Source organism: Acomys minous (assembly GCF_964271855.1).
Source record: "Acomys minous genome assembly, contig: scaffold_52, whole genome shotgun sequence".
Lineage (NCBI taxonomy): Eukaryota > Metazoa > Chordata > Mammalia > Rodentia > Muridae > Acomys > Acomys minous.
In genome coordinates this window covers 16385-37711 of record NW_028182157.1, presented here as the reverse complement: position 1 = coordinate 37711, position 21327 = coordinate 16385, and the positions used below count along the sequence as shown (strand labels likewise).

Genomic DNA, 21327 nt, shown 5'->3' with positions numbered 1-21327 from the left:
ACAACCCATAGTAGAGACAAATCATATAAATATAATAAGTGTGGTAAATCATTTACATAGTACTCATAATTTCAAGCTTACCACTGAATTCATATTGGGGACAAACCTTACAAATATAGTGAATGTGGGAAATAATTTACTTCATCCTCACCTTTCCAAGTTCATCAAAGAATCCACAACTGATAAAAACTTTATAAATATAATGAGTGTGGGAAATCCTTTACCAACTCATAAAGTCGTTAAGTTCACTAGAGAAACCACACTGAAAATAAACATTACAAATATAAAGACTGTGGCAAGTGTTTTACCATGTCTTCAACTCTCCAAGTTCATCAAAGAATCCATACTAGAAAGCAACGTTATAAGTTTAATACAGGAAATACTATTGGAAGTCCTAAACTCTTCAAGCCCACCACAGAATACATACCCAAGACATACCTTATTAATGTAAAGAATGGAATGTCCTTTACCCAGAAATCATATCTTCAAAAACAACAGATTATGCAAATTGGAGGCACACTACTTTAGTACAAGCTAAAACTTTAGAGCACAAAGAGATTTCCTACAAGAGTCTAACTTGATAGGTAATTACTATCCCAGAGTTCATTTGAGGAACGTGGTTTTTAATTGAGAAAAATGTTTGTAAGTGTTGAAACAATGTTGAATCTTAGCTATTCTCAGAGAACCCATACCAGGAATGCTAATACTTGGTAGGAGTTGGAAAAGTTTTACCCAAAAATACTCCTTAAATTTTTATTACACAACTATTTAGAAAATAAAATTAATTAGAATGTTTCATGCTATTTTAATCTGATGCTATTGATTAGTTGTGCTATAGAATTCATGTCAAAACTGAATAAAGAAATAATATTTTAAAATGTAAGAATTTAAGCCAGGATAATAGTACTAATATCTATGCTAAGACAAGCCTGTTGCATAATGTTCTATATACTTTAGTATGGCAGAATACTGGCAAATTTAAGATATATTCTATGTGAAGATCATTTTGTTGGTAGACTTTATGCTTTTTATGGATTATACATTATAGATACTTTTAAATCTGAAGCTAATCCCTTATTTGTCATGATTATTAATAAATATATTGCACCTCTGTTCTATTAATTCTGCCATGCTGTAATTAATATTCACTACATGCTGTGATGTTGTTGTTCATATCATTAATTCCACAGTTCATAATGCCAACTAAAATATATTTAAAAAACAACCAAATTTGATACGTGTCGAAAAATTACAAGACAATCATTAGGAAGAGAATATCTGGGGAGCAGAGGAAACACTGAGGATAGTAAGACATGAGTGTATGTGTTTTGGGGGAAAAGTCACTGCCAATGGGATCCATTGTGGGAATATGCAATTAAGGCTTTAAGATGCCAAATCTTTCTCTCGTCCATATGTTTATATTACTAGAGTATGTGAAACATTTTCCATCGTCACATTCTCCTTTATAGGAGTTTGAACTAAAATATTGCTCCCGTAAAGAATCTGTAGCTTCCAAGATGAGGCAAATATGCCTCATCCCTACTTATACATAATATTCCTGCCTCTTAACAATGTTAAGTGTGATCCTATGTAATTGGGACACAATGGATGTTTACTCTAGGGATTCTCTTGACAAAATATAAACCAAAATTTACCTCTAAAATGTTATCTTAATGTCTATACATAGAACTACTGAGATGTTCTTGTATAGGTCATATAAATATGTCGAGTATATTATGAATGAATTTATTAATGGGTGATTCACCAATAATATAAATTAACAAATTGTGTTTACTTTAAATTACACTTTTTTGATCCAATTAACTAAATTTTGTAAAGTTTATGTTTAACTTCAAACATATCAAGGTAAAAATGTGATTAAAACAGAGGCGTTATTATTGCTATGTGTGTACAAATAGTACATATTCTGTAAGAAAATTCAAATTCTAATGACCTAAATTCATATGAGATATTTGTTCAACCCATGTATAGATTAAAATTGCTTCTAAAATCATAGTCATAGATGATGAAATGTTGATTTGTAAGCCATAATCCTTGCCTCAGACGGTAACCTGACTCTGGAAAATCCTCCCATGATATGGTTGTTGATGAAACAAGCTAGAGGCTATAGGTAGTAAGCTTTTTAATGTTTCATGGAGAATTTCGTTGCCCTTGAGAATTTTAACATTGTTTTGAGAACCTCAAGTCCTTAGATGCATCCTCAACAGGATGGATTTTCCACTAAGTACCAAATTTCAACAAAGTGTTAAGCCCTTTCTTAGAGTAGGTATTTGTTAAGGAATCAGGTATTTTACTGTACTCTGAAAGCTGTCCTACTTCATTAAACTGTCTTTTACATTATGTGGTATCAATAGCATTAGTATCAGGAAGGAAGACTGAATTGTGGTCATTCTTGAGCTTGAGTTAGAGATGTCAACAGAAGTTCTTTCAGCAATTTTCAGGTTAGGATATTACAACTGCATATTGACAGGACTGAGGAACTTCCTCTTTTTATATTCTGTGGATGTGGCCTCTCTTCTGGCTAAAAATGTAGTTCTATTCATCTTAATATATGTACAGTCCCTGAGAATTTATATGGTGCCAATTCCACAAGAGCAGTATCCCAAGTCCATGGAAATGAAATACTATACAAACTTCAATCAGCATGCCATTGCAACATCTGAAAGTTATAGAACATCCTCTGGTTAAAATTGACAAAGGTAGTGAATTATAAGTTGGTACAGTTATGTGAGGCTTCTAACTTTTGTGTTTAGCATAACACAGAGCCAGAGGTATACCTTGTTTAAGATCAACTAACCTTTCCAAGGAAAACACTACCCTGACAGAACATTATCTTGCTGATGCATACAGTGTGTTTCTACGTTTTTTATCAGGGCTTGAATTAGGCAAGTCTGATTATAGTAGCACAAGGTCCAGACTCCGTCTGGCTATGAACCCTATGGGGATTTTATGACTAGTGACTATTATTGATATGCAAGGCTTTATGGAGTAGTGAAATTTTGACCAAGTGTACACTGAAAACACAATATTCCAGTCCCAGATATTCTCATGATAAATATGAATGTAAAGAAGTAGGGGAACAGAAGTCTGCATATGAAAAGTAAGAACATGAGGCAACTGTCCAGGGTCCCATTCTTTTCCTCCTATGTAACAGATCTTATTTTCATGAAGTCCAATTCAATGGTGCAATATTCTCCTAATGCTATATGAACGAAGCATTAATATTTCTCTATGTATTGTCAGTGAGATGTGTGGTGGTGCTGGCCCCACCAGACATGTGTTTCAGTGCACTGAAGTGTGAGTCTTGTACAACACTTAATCCAAAGTAATTCCACTGTGTCAAGTTGAGAGAACTTTCTCTTGTCATAACTGCCTAAGATAGTAATTTCTCATATGGAATCTTGTGGAAGGCAGCAAACTGGGGTCTTTTATAAGCAGAGAACCCAATGAGGAGATAATTTTTAAAAACTACCTTTGCTTTACTCTTTCAATTCTGGCTATTTTAGGATGAAGAAATAGCCATTTTTTCCACAGTACAAATGCTCAGTAGTACATACTTTTGTTTTCTTTTAATCACTAATTCTCTTTTTTAATCTTCTTGGGAGTTGTAAACGGATGCTAAGCTTTGAGTTAGCATATATTCTCTGTTTGCACACTTGAAAATTTCTACAAATTATTGGCACTTAGTGCAAACATAGAGTCACATTGTGTGAAATAACTCCTAAAACTGCAATACATAATAAATTATACCCAAGAATTTATAGGGTTGAAAAACAGAAGAGTATAGTCCTTTCACACTTCTGGCTGTAGTTATTAAAACTCGTATCTGAAATCTTCTATGACAGTGAAATTTTTTTGAAAAATATTCCAGGTAAGTCATATAAATGAGCTAAATTATGCTAATGAGTAAAAGAAATTGAAAATATCATGGAAAATATATAAATACCTTATTAAAATAACATTGAAGCAATTCAAGCATGTAAAAATAGAACTTTATGAAAACTAATGAGTAAGGTGAATTCATATTCTCTGGCACTCATATTTTCTTATAACTTAAACAGGAATAGAAATGACCACCATCCATACCACTAACATCCAAACCTTAGCCAGTATGTGGATGGTCCACCTCAGGGCTTCCAAGAAGCATAAATGCAATAGGCTGCAGCAGCTACCAGAGTTGCTCTCATTTTCTATATTCTCTGTCTGCCTCTGCAGACTCAGAGCATTGCACTACTTGGAGAGAGTTTGTAATGATAAGACATTTAAGCAACCCCTCCCTTTGCATGACCATGTATCGTCAGTGTTGATCATTCCTCACTCTCTTTGTCTGATGGTTTTGAAGACAAACATCAAGAGGTCAGTGTTGGAATATGATGTGGCATTAATTTATTATACATACAACTCATACTGTCTTTCTGGATCCTGGCACTATACTCAGGATGATATTTTCTAGTTTCATCTATTTTCCTCCAAATTGCATGATGTCTTTGCTGTTAATAGCTGAGTAATACTCCACGTGAAAAGTAACATTGGTCTTTATTTAATCTTTGGTTAGGGACATCTGTTTGTTTCCATTCTCTACCTATTATGAAGAATGCTACTATCAACATAGTTGAACAAGTGTCCTTGTGGTATGGGGTAGCTCCTTTTGAGTATATGCCAAGGAGTGGTATAGATTGGTCTTCGGGTAAATCTATTGCCAATTTTCTGAGAAACTTGCAGATTAATTTCCACAGTAGTTGTATAAGATTACATGGCCACCAGCAATAAAACAATGTCCTGTGGCTCCACATAGTCTCCTCTTATTTTTTTTTTAATCTCAGCTATTCTTATAGGTTAAGACGCAATCTCAGAGTCATTTTGATTAGTATTTTCTTGATGACTGAGGAGGTGAATATTTTTTTAAATGCTTCTCAGCCACTATAGATTCTCAGTTTTAGTATTCAGAATTCTCACTTTAGTACTCCATTTTTTATTGGAGTGTTTGGTTTGTTGATATTTTGTTTCTTGAATTATTTATATAGACTGGATATTAGTCATCGTTCAGACATAGGGGTAATGAAGAAATTTTCTCACTCTCATGGTGCCATTTTCTCCATTTGATGATGTAATTTCACTTACAGAAGCTTTTCAGCTTCCTGGGGTCCTATTGACTAATTATTACTGTTAGTACCTGACTTTTGGTGTTCTATTCAGGAAGCTGTCATATCTACAAATGATTTCAAAAATATTTTTACTTCCTCTTCTATTAGGCTTTAATCAGATTTTAATTTTTTGACTTTGATCCAATTGGACATCAGTTTTGTTCAGGGTAATATTTGTGGATCCCTTTACATTCTTCTACATGAAGACATCCTGTTAATCAAGCAACACTTGTTAAAGGCTATTTAATGTTTCCACTTTATAATTTTGGGTTCTTTGTCAAATATCAAGAGTTCATAGGTACTTGTCATTACTTCTGGGTCTTTGGTTTTATTTTATTGATTAAACTTTCTGTTTTTCTGCCAATTCCATGCAGTTTTTTATTACTATTTCTCTGTAGCTGTAAATCAGGCATGGAGATACCTCTAGATGCTTTTTTATTGAACAGGATTGTTTAAACTGTTCTAGATGTTTTTTTTTTTAAATATGAAGTTTAATATTATTCTAAGTCTTTTAAAATTCTAGTGGAAATTTGATGGAAATTTCATTGTATCTGTAGATTGCTTTAGATAAGATAGCCATTGTTACTGTTATTTCATATTGTACCTATCTGTTTCCTTATAGAATCCATATTATACAGCACCTATCATCTATATATTTCTGTAGCCTTCAAATCCTCATTTAAATTGATGTCAGTAAAAATGAGCAAAATAATTCTCTGCAGTTGAATAAAGATTATTAAAATACACATGTACATATTGTGTGTAGTAAGTATTCATTTTGGTTTTTTGTACATAATCAGTATTTAGTTTGTCCTACCTATCAGTCAATTCACCTAAAAGAAACTAAGAGCACTTATTCCTCTTCTAGAGAACACACTATTCAACCCTAACATCCAGAGTCTAATTTTCAAATATATAGCTGTTAGCTTTCAATCTTTTCATTTTACACATTTAATGTGAAGTTAAAATGATAATATAGAAACAGGAAGCTGTCCACTGGGAGTCAGTCTTAGGGATGAGAGAGTATATAAAAGTAAGTAAAGTAAGCAAGTAAAATATTAGGTAAAGTTTTTGCATTAAAAAAGTGTAAGGGCAAATATGATGTCTGTTGATTAATGACCAAAAATGATGAGTGTATGAAGAACAATTATGAAAATCTACCTTCATTCAATTCCCCAAGATTATTCATTTAATAGGGATAGTAGTACACAGCAAACCTAAATGTGCAGTGGGAAATGATCTGCTATTAAAATTTTAAGAAGAATAGAAATAGAAGGAGAGAGAGAGTAGATAATGATAGAAACTAAGAATAACTGAAGGCCACTACATATGATCTCATTTTATAATGAGTAACAATGTCCTTTAGGGGAGAAAGGGGTTCTGTTGTATTATTTATCATTGGACCATACACAGTGTTATATTAACCCTCTGACAATATTCTCAGTTGTACAATATTGAAATTATGTTTATTGAAGTAAACCACAATTGCCTAATTATATGTGAGGGAGTTCAACAGGAAAGTTTTGTCATGTGCTTTAATCCAGGTCAAAACCCATGATGTGGGGAATATTTGATTCTAGGTGGATCTCATGGCTCTTGTAAATATTTTATTCCTTGTGTTTAATTTCCATGACTGCAAGCTATATCATTATGTATTGATGAAACACACATCCGATTTTCATAGAGCAAATTGTGTGTCTTTATTCTATTAGTGGAAGTAATTAAGCTTTCATTTGTCAGATAATGTTGGAACAATTAAAAAATTCTCTATTATTTTTTTAATTCATTTACTCTGGATTCTCACATTTTCCCCATGTAAATATTGAATAGCAACCAATGTGGTGCATGCATCAGGCAGTGAGTACATTTTATGAAATTAAAATTTGCCAATGAACAAGCAAGATTGTCCAGTGAATAAAGGGTTTGGATTCTGAAGCTTGAAAATCTCATTTGGATTCCTGGAACCTAAGAGAAGTTGGACAGAAAGAACCACACACAAATTTTGTCTTTGAACTAGACACAAAGCCCTAGATATATTACACATAGATTGAAAACACATACTCATGCTCGCATATACTATATGTACATACATACATGAAAGTAACTCCCATACTGAAGATTTATATTTAATACTATCTACATTGCATCATAAATAATTTTATTTTAAAAGTTCATGCATGTAGATGAAATTTATTTACTAAATCAAAAACAAAGTAAATGAGAACAAGGGATGAAATTTGAGGAAATTATTAAGTTATATTTCTGATCTATGCAGGAAACTTAAATAAGCAATAAGAAAAATACAATTAGTTCATCTTTACATTTGTAATTTGATTATGTGGACAAATATGCAGCAAGTACTCTCAATCTTGTAACCTGTGAAATTTGGAAAATCAATGAAAGTATATTAAATAACAATAATATCATTGTTTTGAGAATATACAAGAATTCATGTTTGAGTGATGCGATTCAGCTTGAAGAATTCTCCATCAGAAATACCACAAGAACTCCTTTTAAAGATAAGTCAGTGGATTTGATATTTGCATAATCATATGGGTTTTAGTCATCAGAAGCCCAATTTATCAAATGATAGAGATTACATATTGCTTGTAAACAGTAATATGTAGTATGAAAACTTCATATGGATGAGAGATAAATTCAAATCCCCTTTTCATTATGTATTATTATCTCAAATCAGTGTAACAGGTTCATGACTGAATCTGATCTATTATTAATATGTAATGTTTCAGTGCCTTACTGTGTCTATTCTTTTCCTAAAAACAAGATTATTTACCCTAGATCTGTTTCACTTTTTCTATTTGGTATCCATTCATGAAAAAATGTAAATGCCTATGCAACTTGGCAAATACGTATATCTCTAAAATAATTTCAGGTATAGTTCTTGCTTTTTACAATGATTGAAAACTAGTTCTTTAGGTATTATTTTTGAAATATTCATATAATGTATTTTGATTATAATTTTCTCAGTTGACTCTTTTGGATTACATGCTGGACTTCTCAAAAGCATCAGATATTGGGAGCCCTTGGGTACGGTCTGGTGGGGACTTTAGGGACTTTGATTGCTTCAGATACACCAGATGGACCCTGGCTTTCCTATCACATGTTCAGATAGATATTGACTCTCAGGTGTAAGAAGAGTGGATCAGCTCAGGTCAAGGAATATCCTGAAGCTATGCAACTAACCTGTAGATATGGAACTATGAGCCAACAGCTCACTCCAACAGTCTACCCTAGTGAACCTTGCCTTATCTCTCATCCATAGGAAAGGAATTAGGGTAAAATGAAGGCCTCTTCTTCTAAAGCCCAGAGAATGACTTATGAAGTTGATGTTTTAAGATCTGGGCAGGATTTAATATGATCTTCGTTGTTCATGGCTTTATATTAACAGTGGGAGGCTCTCCAGAGGCTAACAGGCAGCGCTATCATGCAGAGGGCAGGGAGGCTCCAGTGTTCTAGGTTTCACCCTTCATAGGGTTTGACAGTAATTAACACTGCTCTGAGAGCACACAGTGGGTAACTGAAAGCTCTTTGATTCCCAATACGGGACTGCATTTGTCCTTGTTTTCCAGGTTGATACCTATGTCCTCCAAATACAGCAGTGCTCAAACTGTTCTTTCCTTCCACTGCATTATTGGATGCACATCTGCCAGGTCTCTTATGGCTCTCATCCTGAAGCAGCCAACCTGTTATATGTCCTAGTTTATGACAGACACTTGCACTGACACCAAAGTAGTGTGGAAGATTCTTCTACAGATAAAGTGGCTATAGCTACATCTGTTGTAATAAGCATCTACCTGTAGAATTCAACCCTGTCCTTTTTAGTCATATTCACTCACTTCCACATGCAGAACTTCATTGCCCACCACGTTTGGTTTGCAACTTTTAACGTCTTTGATGCTATCAAGTGGCCTGTCCTTGTCTGCATGTCCCTTTCTTGTACCTCTTAGAAGGTCCTCAGTCCTTTCATCTCTACTAATTTAGGACAATAATCCCCAGGTATCCAGACAGGTTGTCTGCTCTGCATCTGGTGGCTGCTATTACTTCCAAGGCCTGCCCAGCTAGAAATATATCTGTCGATCATATATTGGCATTTCTGCTCAAATGCACTTTGTCTTGGCATTGAATCTTCATAAATTCATGTTCCTTTGCAGGGATTCTTCCATCTCCTCTTTAAGGCTAGTCCATGGAGATAGAGTCTTCATCATCCTTTGTACATTAGTGGCTGTGTGGAGGAAGGGAAGCTGGAATGCCCCCTGACAAATTAGGACAAATGTGATTTCTAGAACAGGGAAGTGACTTGGCTTACCACAAGCATGGGACATTTTTTAAAGTGAGTAAGGCTTTAATGGGTCAGAAAGAGAAGAGTAGTCTGGTGAATGCAGACTCATCCTGTACGGGGAGAGCAGAGAGGAGGATAAGAGCAGGAGGTCAAAGGTCCTACTACGAAACCTTGTGTACTTGAGGCAGAGTTTGGCTTTGGCTTCTGGTTTTGTGAAGAATTGTGGCATGGAGGGTCAGAGGGCTCTGGCCTATGATGGGTGAGAGGCTCACTTTGGGACGCTGGCTCTTTTGTTTCCGTTTCTAGCCATTCACAGGGTCACAGGGTCTGTGTGCTTATTTGTCTCTGATGCTAAGAATTATCCATAAACTTCTATAATGATGCCTGTCTCACTCTGTTTGGGATGTAGTGGCATCATGTGAGGGAGGCTGTGTGACAAATGCACTTGAGAAACACATGCAGCTCACAGAGTTCTATGTAAATTGAAAACAGAAGAAACATATTCTGATAAATAAGTGGTGTGAGAAGGAGCCAGGAAGTTACAAGGACTGTTTGGTCCTCTGACCACAGCTATGGGTCTGTTTGAAAGATGTTTAACACATGGTCAGCCTAAGGGAATCATAGGATGTTCATGTAATGAATGAGAGGTAGACTGTACTTGGAATTCGAAGATTAGTAGTAACACAAGGAGGTCCAACATGGAGATGAATTCTTCTATGCAGAGGAGCTACAGTCCTTCTCCCTGGCTGTTAGCAGTGGAGAAAAATTAAGAATTCTTTTCAGTTATTGGTGAGCTTAATGTCTACCATGTCCAAAATGTATTCATGAGATAAGGAGTTGTGTGTGTATGTGTGTGTGTGTGTGTGTGTGTGTGTGTGTGTGTGTGTGTGTATTTGTGTGTGTTGTTTGTTTGTTTTGCTACAGGATCTTTCTATGTAGCCTGGTGTGGAGGAATGCCCTGAGTGGGTACAACAACTGACAGTAAAAATCAGTTTGGCCAATCAACTGGGCAGAAGGACAGGAAGTGGAAGGGAGGGATTTCTGGGTGAGATGCATGAGGAGGATGGTGGGAAAAAAGAGACTGAGGGAAGATAATCCACCAGGGAATCATCACACTGGCACTGTTTTGGTTTATGTGATGGCTTTAAGGATATTAACATTAGAATTGCTCACATTCTGCCCAGCCTAGTGCTTGCAGATTAAAAATATTCTACAGTTTCTGTTTCTGTCCTTTGGGAACTAGCTTTTTAAGGAAAACTAGTGGGTTAGTAATTTACTGTGTTAAATAATGAAGGAAGAATAAAAGGTATATAAACAGCCTAGAGCTTGCTTTCTAGATTTGTCTTGTCACAATTTCACAGATATCTCCCTGCCTCTGCCTCCCAAGAGCCAGAATTAAAGAATGTGTCACCACACTCAGCCTCAATGATGAGTATATATTGGAGGCAATTGCATACAAAGATACCACCCAACTACTAAACCGATGTTTTTCTATCTCACAATGGCTCCATACCTAATCTAATTTCCGAAAGAAAAAATACATTCTATCTTTATGTAACTGCAAGTCTGTTGTAATGAACATTTCCAATTGCCTTTATTTTGCTATAAGTCTAGATAATCTTAGATGCAGTATGTTTTCTTTTCCTAAGAAAAGGCAATTTTCTATGTAGGATGTATAAATTTAACCATAAAATATAGTTTGAAACTTTCTGTTGATTAGACCTACATCTTATATTTCTGAATTTTATGAATCCTTACATCCATGGAATATGTCCTTAATATGTAAAACATTGCGCAAATGAAAGAGAAAATGAGGAAATAGAAAATGTATGAAACATTCCCACCAAACATAGAGGCACAATTTAAGTTCTTATTAGTTGTTCCTTTGGAAATTAATAAAAGACAGTATGGGTAAAATTTGCAATAGATCAACGTGATTCTGTCTGTGTTATGCAGCATTTTCTTTTTAAAGATTGAATGATGAAATTTTGGTTTGTGAAGTTGCCTATGATATAATGATATAATTGTATTTGAAATCTCAGTTTAACATAAAAGTGTCAAGGAGGAATATGTTACAAGAGCATAAAGACCAGCCATCTTCATTAACAGCCAAATGTACTAGAAATGGTGCAGAGGTAACTTATTTAGGTATCAGCAGTTAGTGTTTCGATGATGGAACAAAAAAGCAATGTCAGTATTAAAGGGGAATTGCGAGATAATATAACCATGGGGCTTTCTTCAAAGCAACAAAATCGTAGTATTTTAGACTGGGACATGGAAGCCAAAAGTAAAATCTCAGTGGAGAAAATAGTGATTCAGGCAGTGATTGGCTTCTTTCCTCTTGGCTCTAGGCAAATATATTGCTTACCCAGGACAAGAAATACTTTCAGGTGTGGGTTACCTCACAGATCCTGGCCATGATTGCAAACGTATGTGCTAATTTTGTTCTAATGAGCTATCTCAGGCAAAGACAAAGAGATGAAAGTGTGAAGAGGAATTTTAAACGGCAGTTGCATTTATCCTTCCTTTAAAATTCCAATCTGCCTCTGTTAGGTATAGGCAGGTTACTGCAGCAACTCAACTGGGTTTGTAGAGAAAAACATAATATGCTGGGAAAACAGAACACCTAAATTCAGGATAGGAATATGTTTTTCAGCCTGTAGGAGGTCATTGTTTCTGCATCTCTTCACTGGTAAGAAGCACGGATTGTGGTCAGTTTTGATTCCTGCTTTCCACCCTTCCACTTTACCAGGGACAGGGAAAATATGCCGCATTTAAACACAGAGTGGATTCTGGAAGGAGAAATTTCAATGTAAACATTCATGGGACATTCCATTCTGAAGGGGAAAGAAGAGATGGCTTCTTCACAGGTAAAAGTATCTGTGAGTATGGGACAGGTTGACTGTCCTTACAAAATTACTTCATTGTCAGGACTTCTGAACTTTCACTGTCCTGACTCTAATTTTCAGAAATATTTTTCTCATTTGATTCTCATTATTAACTCTTTAAAACTTATGTCACCAGTGTGCTTAAGGCAACTTATTTGCAAACCTTTTTTTTTCCGGACAACTTCTATGAAATAAAAATATAATCTGTAAATATCACAAATTTTCTCATATCAAAGATAAATACAGGCACTCAATTTTCACAGAGAGAGATGAGTCATTATTTAACAGTGAATAAAAGCCAATATATTATGAATATTTCACCTGAAGGCCTCTTTTGGTAGTTCTCATCCTTCCTATTGATTGAAACTTTAGTAGCACCCCTCATTTCATTTGATCCCCACAAGGCTCCTCACCCACAAGTTCAGTGCTGCTTGCCTATTGCATCATTGCAAAGAAGTTAGAAAAGTCTTTTTCTCAGAATATAATTTAGTTTTAAAAAGCATATTAGTTATTTATAACAGAACAATTTCTATAATTAACTTATCTTTCCTTGTTTCAAACATAGAATTTATCCAATGGCCATGAGGAAATACTGTTAATTTTATTTTAAGGGTCAACTGACTTTCAAGGATGTGGCTATAAACTTTTCCAAGGAGGAGTGGGAATGTCTGGACTCTGATCAGAGGGCTTTGTACAGAGATGTCATGCTGGAAAACTACAACAACCTGGTTTCTGTGGGTGAGAATATTTTTATATCATGCTTTCTACTTCATCTTAGGGATATCTAAAGCTTCTACTAGCTAATATTTTGACTTGATTTTCACTGCTTAGTTTATCTCAGAAATTTTTATAGGTATTGATTACTGTCTTATATATAGCTAACTTCTTACATCCCTTTACCTTATTTTTACATTTAATCTAATAATAGTTCATAACTTTTCTGCTGGTAGCTAGTAGCACTTATATGTTAATCCAGTTTGACCCCATCGTTATCATGTTTTCACTATTATTTTACTTGTTATTTCATTTTCTAATGTTGTTTTAAAGAAGATTAAATACAGAATTTTAAAATTTATTGAGTTATGAAGAGTCTAAAATGTCTTGAATGAATTGAGAACTAGTAAGTCATTCATGTATAACTTCTTCTTTTCCATCTTCCCTATTTGGTACAATCCTATGCTAGTGCACAGCTACATAGAATGGTGTATGTGTTTTTCTCTTTGAATTCACAGGCATTTCTGTTTCAAAAGCAGAGGTATTAACATGTCTTGAACAAAACAAAGAACTCTGGATTGATGATAAAGAGGAGATAGAAGAAAGAGAACCAGGTAAGATGAAATAAAATGACACAGCCTGCGATGACTCTAAACCTAGAAGCAATCTAGACCTGAAGAGTGTTTAGACAAAATCTTTATCAGAAAGTAGGCCTAAGAATTTCTTTTAGAACAATATATGAAATGTACAGTACAACATGGATCTTATATGATTTTTTAACTTTTTACCTGAATAGTGTTGATATGAAGTATATTATATTATAGACATTTGACAAACTAGTAGATTGTTTTGTGTTCTAATTACTGAAAATATTTTGTTGCAGATGAATTATAGATAGATTTTGGTGTTTCAATTACTTATTCCCTTAAAAGGATTTTATATTGTATATTTTGCTCTTAGTTTTTCTCTCTTTCACATCAGCCAAAGTACCCAGTCTTTCCTCACTAACTCAATATCATGATCTCTCTCTCTCTCTCTCTCTCTCTCTCTCTCTCTCTCTCTCTCTCTCTCTCTCTCTCTCTGTGTGTGTGTGTGTGTGTGTGTATGTATGTGTTTCTCTCTCTGTGTGTAACATACATATATATATATATGTGTGTGTGTGTGTGTGTGTGTGTGTGTGTGTGTGAGAGAGAGAGAGAGAGAGAGAGAGAGAGAGAGAGAGAGAGAGAGAGAAAGAGAGAGAGAGCAAAAGAGAAGAATAGAAGCCAAAATTAATTTAAACATGGAATTACTTTTGTGCTAGTAACTTCTTCCAAAGATGTGGCATAACATATATTTGTACCTCTTTCCCCTTCTCAAAGGAGGATTTTCTGCCTTGAATTTGTCCATGTTGTCATTGGGTTAATATGGGAAGTAGCCTTGGTCTGTCTATAAGGTACTACTTACTGAGAGTCACCCAACACCTCTGGCCTTTATAATCCTCTGCCTCATTTTCTATATAAGTCCCTGAACCTTGACAGGAGGGGTGTGATAAAGATAATCCACAAAGGACCAAGTGCCCCAAAGTCTCTCAGTATCTGCATTTTGTCAAGTTGTTGACCTTCATATTAAGCTTCTCTATTGAAAGTTGAGTAATGCACAAATCTATTGAAAGGGAATATGCATTTTGGAGGCATATCATTGGCATTTTCATTTACAAGAATAGTAGCTTTTAATATCAAGCCCATGACTTTTTTATTCTCAGATTATTGGCTTCCTAAACAGATCAAATGTGGGTTACAAGTAACAAAGTCACCTTAATGTCATTCAAAAAGTATTGAGTACTGACAATGTATTTGCAGAACTATTCACACCAGTGAGCATATCTTGCAGGAAGGTCAGCATTGAACATCATAGAGTTCATTTCTATGTGACTCTCACTTAATTTTGTCTTTCTATTACACAAGTACTAGCTGCCAATACTATGAGTGCAAGTCAGTAGGGGTAAAAATCCACTTTAGCACCAGTTCAATATGTTTGCTGCTATATGCATGAAGTGTCTTCAGCTATAGATTCAATTCCTCAGGTTTAGAAAGAAAATAAATGTATATGGAATTACCTGTGATATTTCAGTGAAACGTAAGTCCTTTAACCAATACCTCAAAATGTTCTAGCTCATTTTTTTATTCTATTTTCTGTAATTAGTGGCATTTTACTTTGAGTTATTTTATTGTCTTTCTTAGTCTCTTAAATGGATTTTCATATGCAAATGTGTAAGGAAGCTTCTATAGTAATATATTTCCATAAGTTATTGAAAAGATCTTTAGTGTGAACTAGAGAAATGGTTCAAAGTTACAGCTTTTGGAATTTAATCTTATGACATGAATTCAATCTCCATGATGCACATGGGAGAAGTAAACTTCTACTAACTATCCCTTGGTCACATGTTTGTTCCCACACATAAAGGCAGTACATAAATATAAATTTAAAACTATGCTAGTAGTATGTTCTTTTTTTTTTGAATGAATGAACCTTTTAATAAGAACTATAAGATGCAGTGGTTTATGAGAAGATAGTTATCTCTTAAAAACAATAACATTTCTTAATATACTAGGCAAAGGCTAACAAAGATATCACGTAAAATAGTTCAGAGTTAAGCAGGTGCTATAAACAAATGACAGCTAAACAACAACAAAAATGCCACTTAATAGAAGACATTTGTAGGATAGTATGAAAAGAATAGTAGTCCGAGTACAGTCATAACATCTAAAATTGAAAAAGATAAATATCATGATAAAAAAAAGAGACACAAACAGAATTTCAAAACAAGGGATACTATTTGGTATAAATATTAGCAATGTACAACTTTTGGGGTAAGGGAGGAATTTGAAATTTAAAAAATACCACTGATACGGAAAACAAAATAAAACATATAAAAACACACATTTAAAATAAATTCTGCCTTGAAATTGCAATTCTGAGCTTCTTCCTAGATTGTAAAGATTGACATCTGAATGGTCTGGGTCGGGAGTTTAGCTTGGGAGGAAGCCAGGAAGATCACCAGCTTGTGGTCTCTGGCTCATTCTTGGTGTCGTAAAGTGAGGCCAGCTCATAAATTTGCATATGGAGGAGCCCTGGGTATAAATAGCTGCTTTACCTTTTGTTTTTTTTTCATTTTTTTCTCCTTTATTAATTTATTCTTGTTACATCTCAATGGTTATCCCATTCCTTGTATCCTCCCATTCTTCCCTCCCTCCCATTTTCCCCTTATTCCCCTCCCCTATGACTGTTAATGAGGGGGATTACCTCCCCCTGTATATGTTCATAGGGTATCAAGTCTCTTCTTGGTAACATGCTGTCCTTCCTCTGAGTGCCACCAGGTCTCCCACTCCAGGGGACATGGTCAAAGGTGAGGCACCAGAGTATGTGAGAAAGTAATATCCCACTCTCCACTTTAGAGTGGAGAGTGTTCTGTCTATTGGCTAGATCTGGGTAGGGGTTTAAGGTTTACCACCTGTATTGTCCTTGGCTGGTGCCTTAGTTTGAGCGGGACCCCTGTGCCCAAATCTGCCTATCATAATGTTCTACTTGTAGGCTTCTAGGACCCTCTGGATCCTTCTACTTTGCCATTCTCCCATGCTTCTCTCATCTAGAGTCCCACTAGAATGTCCTCTCCTCTGTCTCAGTTTCCTGGTAAGTGAAGGCTTTCCTAGGACATGCCCCTTCGGCTAATATGCAGATATAAGTGAGTATATACCATTTGAGTCTTTCTGCTTCTGGGTTAACTCACTCATTATGATCATTTCTAGCTCAATCCATTTATCCATAAATTTCAGGAATTCCTTGTTTTTAATAGCTGAGTAGTATTCCATAGTGTATATGTACCACAGTTTCTTTATCCATTCTTCTATTGAGGGACACTTAGGCTGTTTCCATGTTCTGGCTCTTATGAATAAGGCTGCTATGAACATGGTTGAGCAAATTTTCTTGCTGTGCGCTGGAGCATCTTCTGGGTATATTCCAAGGAGTGGAATAGCTTTGTCTTGAGGAGGCCTATTCCCATTTTTCTGAGATAGCACCAGATAGATTTCCAAAGTGGTTGTACTAGTTTGCATTCCCACCAGCAATGAAGGAGTGTTCCTCTCTCCCCACATCCTCGCCAGCATGTGGTGTCGCTTGAATTTTTGATCTTAGCCATTCTGATGGGTGTAAGATGGAATCTCAGAGTTGTTTTGATTTGCATTTCCCTGATGATTAAGGAGGTTGAGCATTTCTTTAAGTGTTTCTCAGCCATTTGATATTCCTCTGTTGTGAATTCTCTGTTTAGTTCCATGCCCCATTTCTCAATTGGGTTATTTGGTTTGGTGGTGTTTAAATTCTTGAGTTCTTTATATATTTTGGATATTATACCTTTGTCAGATGTAGGGTTGGTGAAGATCTTTTTTCAATCTGTAGGCTGTCGCATTGTTCTCTTGACAGTGTCTCCTGCCTTACAGAAGCTTCTCAGCCTCATGAGGTCCCATTTATTAATTGTTGACATTAATGCCTGGGCTGTTGGTATTCTGTTCAGGAAGTTGTCTCCTGTGCCAATATGTTCCAGGCTCTTTCCCATTTTTTCTTCTAAGTGACGTAGTGTCTCTGGTTTTATGTTGAGGTGTTTAATCCACTTGGATTTGAGTTTTGTACAAGGTGACAAATATAGGTCCAGTTGCATTTTTTTACACATAGACATCCAGTTAGACTAGCACCATTTGTTGAAGATGCTATCCCTTTTCCATCGAATGGATTTGGCTTCTTTGTAGAAAATCAAATGACGATATGTGTGTGGATTCATATCTGGGTCTTCGATTCGATTCCACTGATCAACCAGCCTGTTGCTGTGCCAGTACCATGCTGTTTTAATTACTATTGCTTTATAGTACAGTTTGAGATCAGGTATGGAGACTCCTCCAGAGCACCTTTTATTGTACAAGATTGTTTTAGCTATTCTGGGTTTTTTGTTTTTCCATATGAAGTTCAGAATTGAACTTTCAATGTCTTTAAAAAATTGTGTAGGTATTTTCATAGGGATTGCATTGAATCTGTAGATTGCTTTTGGTAGGATGGCCATTTTTACTATGTTAATTCTCCCGATCCCTGAGCAAGGAAGATCCTTCTATCTTCTCATGTCATCTTCAATCTCTTTCTTTAGAGTTTTGAATTTTTTTTCAAACAAGCCCTTCACTTGCTTAGTTAGAGTAACTCCTAAGTACTTTATATTGCTTGTGGCTAATGTGAAGGGTGTAGTTTTCCTAATTTCTTCCTCTGCAAGCTTGTCATTTGTGTATAGGAAGGCTACGGACTTTTTTGAGTTAATTTTGTATCCAGCCAATTTGCTGAAGGTGTTTATCAGCTGTAGGAGTTCTCTGGTGGAACTTTGAGGGTCATTTATTTAGACTATCGTATCATCTGCAAATAGGGATAATTTGACTTATTCCTTTCTCATTTGAATACCCTTGATCTCCTTATGTTGTCTTATTGCTCTGGCTAGAACTTCGAGTACTATATTGAAGAGATATGGAGAGAGTGGGCAGCCTTGCCTTGTTCCTGATTTTAGAGAAATTTCCTTGAGTATCTCACCTTTTACTTTGATTTTGGCTATTGGCTTCCTATATATAGCCTTTATTATGTTGAGGAAAGTGCCTTGTATTCCTGATCTCTCTAAAACTTTAAACATGAATGGGTGTTGGATTTTATCAAATGCTTTCTCTGCATCCAGAGATGATCATGTGGTTTTTTATTTTCAGTTTGTTTATGTGGTGCATTACATTGATGGATTTCCGTATATTAAACCATCCCTGCATGCCTGGAATGAAGCCAACTTGGTCATGATGAATGATATCTTTGATGTGCTCTTGTATTCGTTTTACAAGTATTTTATTTAGTATTTTTGCATCGATGTTCATCAGAGAAATTGGTCTGAAATTCTCTTTCTTTGTTGAGAGTTTGTGAGGTTTAGGTATCAATGAGACTATGGCCTCATAGAATGAATTTGGTAATGTTCCATCCCTTCTATCTTTTGGAGTAGCTTGAAGAGTATCGGTATTAGCTCGCCCTTGAAAGTCTGGTAGAATTCTGCACTGAAGCCATCTGGCGTGGGCTTTTTTTTGGTTGGGAGACTATCAATATTACTTCAATTTCTGTAGGGGAAATGGGACTATTTAGCTTGTTTATCTGTTCTTCACTCAACTTTGGCAAGTGAAATTGATCAAGAAAATCGTCCATTTCCCTTAGATTTTCAAATTTTGTGGCATATATGCCTTCAAAATAGGATCTTATGATTCTTCATATTTCTTCAGTGTCGGTTGTTATGTCACCCTTTTCATTTCTGATTTTATTGATTTCAATACTGTCTCTCTGCCTTTTAGTTAGTTTGGCTAATGGTCTGTCTATCTTGTTGACTTTCTCAAAGAACCAGCTCTTGGTTTTCTTGATTCTTTGGACTGTTTTCTTAGTTTCTATTTTGTTAATTTCACCCCTGAGTTTGATTATTTCCAGAAGTCTACTCCTTTTGGGTGTTTCTGCTTCTTTTTTTTCTAGGGCTTCCAGTTGGGTCGTTAAGGTGTTTATGTGCGATGCTTCCAATTTCTTTTTAAAGGCACTTTGTGCTATAAATTTTCCTCTTAGCACTGCTTTCAACGTATCACACAAATTTGGGTATGTTGTTCCTTCATTTTCATTGAATTTCAGAAACTCCTTGATTTCTTTCTTTATTTCTTCCCTGACCCAGGTGTCATTTAGCAGAGAGTTGTTTAGTTTCCACATACGTGTAGGCTTTTTGTTATTCCTGTTGCTGTTGAATTGCAGACTAAGCCGATGATGATCTGATAGAATACAAGGTATTATTTCAATCCTCTTGTATCTGTTGAGGCTTTCTTTGTGAACTACAATGTGATCAATTTTGGAGAAGGTTCCATGGGGTGCAGGTATATTCTTTCTTGTTTGGGTGAAAGGTTCTATAGATATCTGTTAGATCCATTTGACCCATGGCATTGGTTAATGATGTTATTTCTTGGCTTAGTTTCTGTTTTGATGACTTGTCCTTCAGTGAGAGTGGGGTGTTGAAGTCTCCCACTATTTTTGTGTGGGGATCGATGTGTGGTTTAAGCCTTTTTAGCAGATCTTTTACAAATGTGGGTGCCCTTGTATTGGGAGCATAGATGTTCAGAATTGTGATGTCATCTTGGTTGACATTACCTTTGATGAGTATGAAGTGTCCATCCTCATCCCTTTTGATTAATCTTGGTTGAAAGTCTATTTTATTCGATATTAAAATGGCTACGCCTGCTTGCTTCTTGTGACCATTTGCTTGGAATATTTTTTTTCCAACCTTTTATCCTGAGGTAATGCCCATCATTATGGGTGAGATGTGTTTCTTGAATGCAGAAGAAGGTTGGATCCTGTTTATGCACCCATTCAGTTAGTCTGTGTCTTTTTATTGGAGAATTGAGACCATTGATGTTGGGAGATATTAATGGCCACTTACTAATAAGTGTCTTAATTTTGATGTTGGTTCCCCTCGAGCATTTGTGTAGTTGTGTTTTTGCCATGGTATAGTTATCTATTTCCTGAGTAGTTTTGGTTGTAGCTTGACCCTTTGGGATGGAGTTTTCCTTCTAGTACCTTCTGTAAAGCTGGATTTGTGGATAGGTACTGTTTGAATTTGGTTTTCTCATGGAATATTTTGTTTTCTCCATCAATGGTTATTGATAGTTTTGCTGGGTAAAGTAGTCTGGCCTGGCATCTGTGGTCTCTTAGGGTTTGAAGGATCTCTGTCCAGGCCCTTCTGGCTTTGATGGTCTCTGCTGAGAAGTCGGGTGTAATTCTGATAGGTTTGCCATTAAATGTTATTTAGCCCTTTTCCCTTGCAGCTTTTAATATTTTTTCTTTGTTCTGTATGTTTTGTGTTTTGATTATTATGTGACGGGCAGTTTTTCTTTTCTGGTCAATTCTATTTGGTGTTCTGTATGCCTCTTGTATGTTTATAGGCATCTCTTTTTTTAGATTGGGGAAATTTTCTTCTATGATTTTGTTGAGAAGAGTTTCTGGGCCTTGGAGTCTGATATCTTCTCTTTCCTCAATGCCTATTATCCTCAGATTTCTTCTTTTCATGGTGTCCTTAATTTCTTGGATGTTTTGTGTCAGGAGTTTTCCAGATTTGGCATTTTCTTTAATGGTTGCTTCAAGATCTGTTATTGTATCTTCTAGACTTGAGATTTGTTCTTCCATCTCTTGGATTCTG

At 35.5% G+C, this 21327-nt stretch overlaps 1 protein-coding gene across 1 annotated transcript in view; it reads left to right on the top strand.

Moving 5' to 3' along the window:
- Positions 1 to 21327, top strand: part of LOC311591784 (uncharacterized protein) — a gene marked incomplete at its 3' end in the record, with an annotated part of 42286 nt that overhangs the window by 7099 nt on the left and 13860 nt on the right. The window contains exons 2-3 of the mRNA XM_084803424.1: positions 12965 to 13091; positions 13586 to 13681. Of these exons, the coding sequence (XP_084659550.1) occupies positions 12965 to 13091; positions 13586 to 13681 (223 nt within the window). The remainder of the gene's footprint in view (positions 1 to 12964; positions 13092 to 13585; positions 13682 to 21327) is intronic.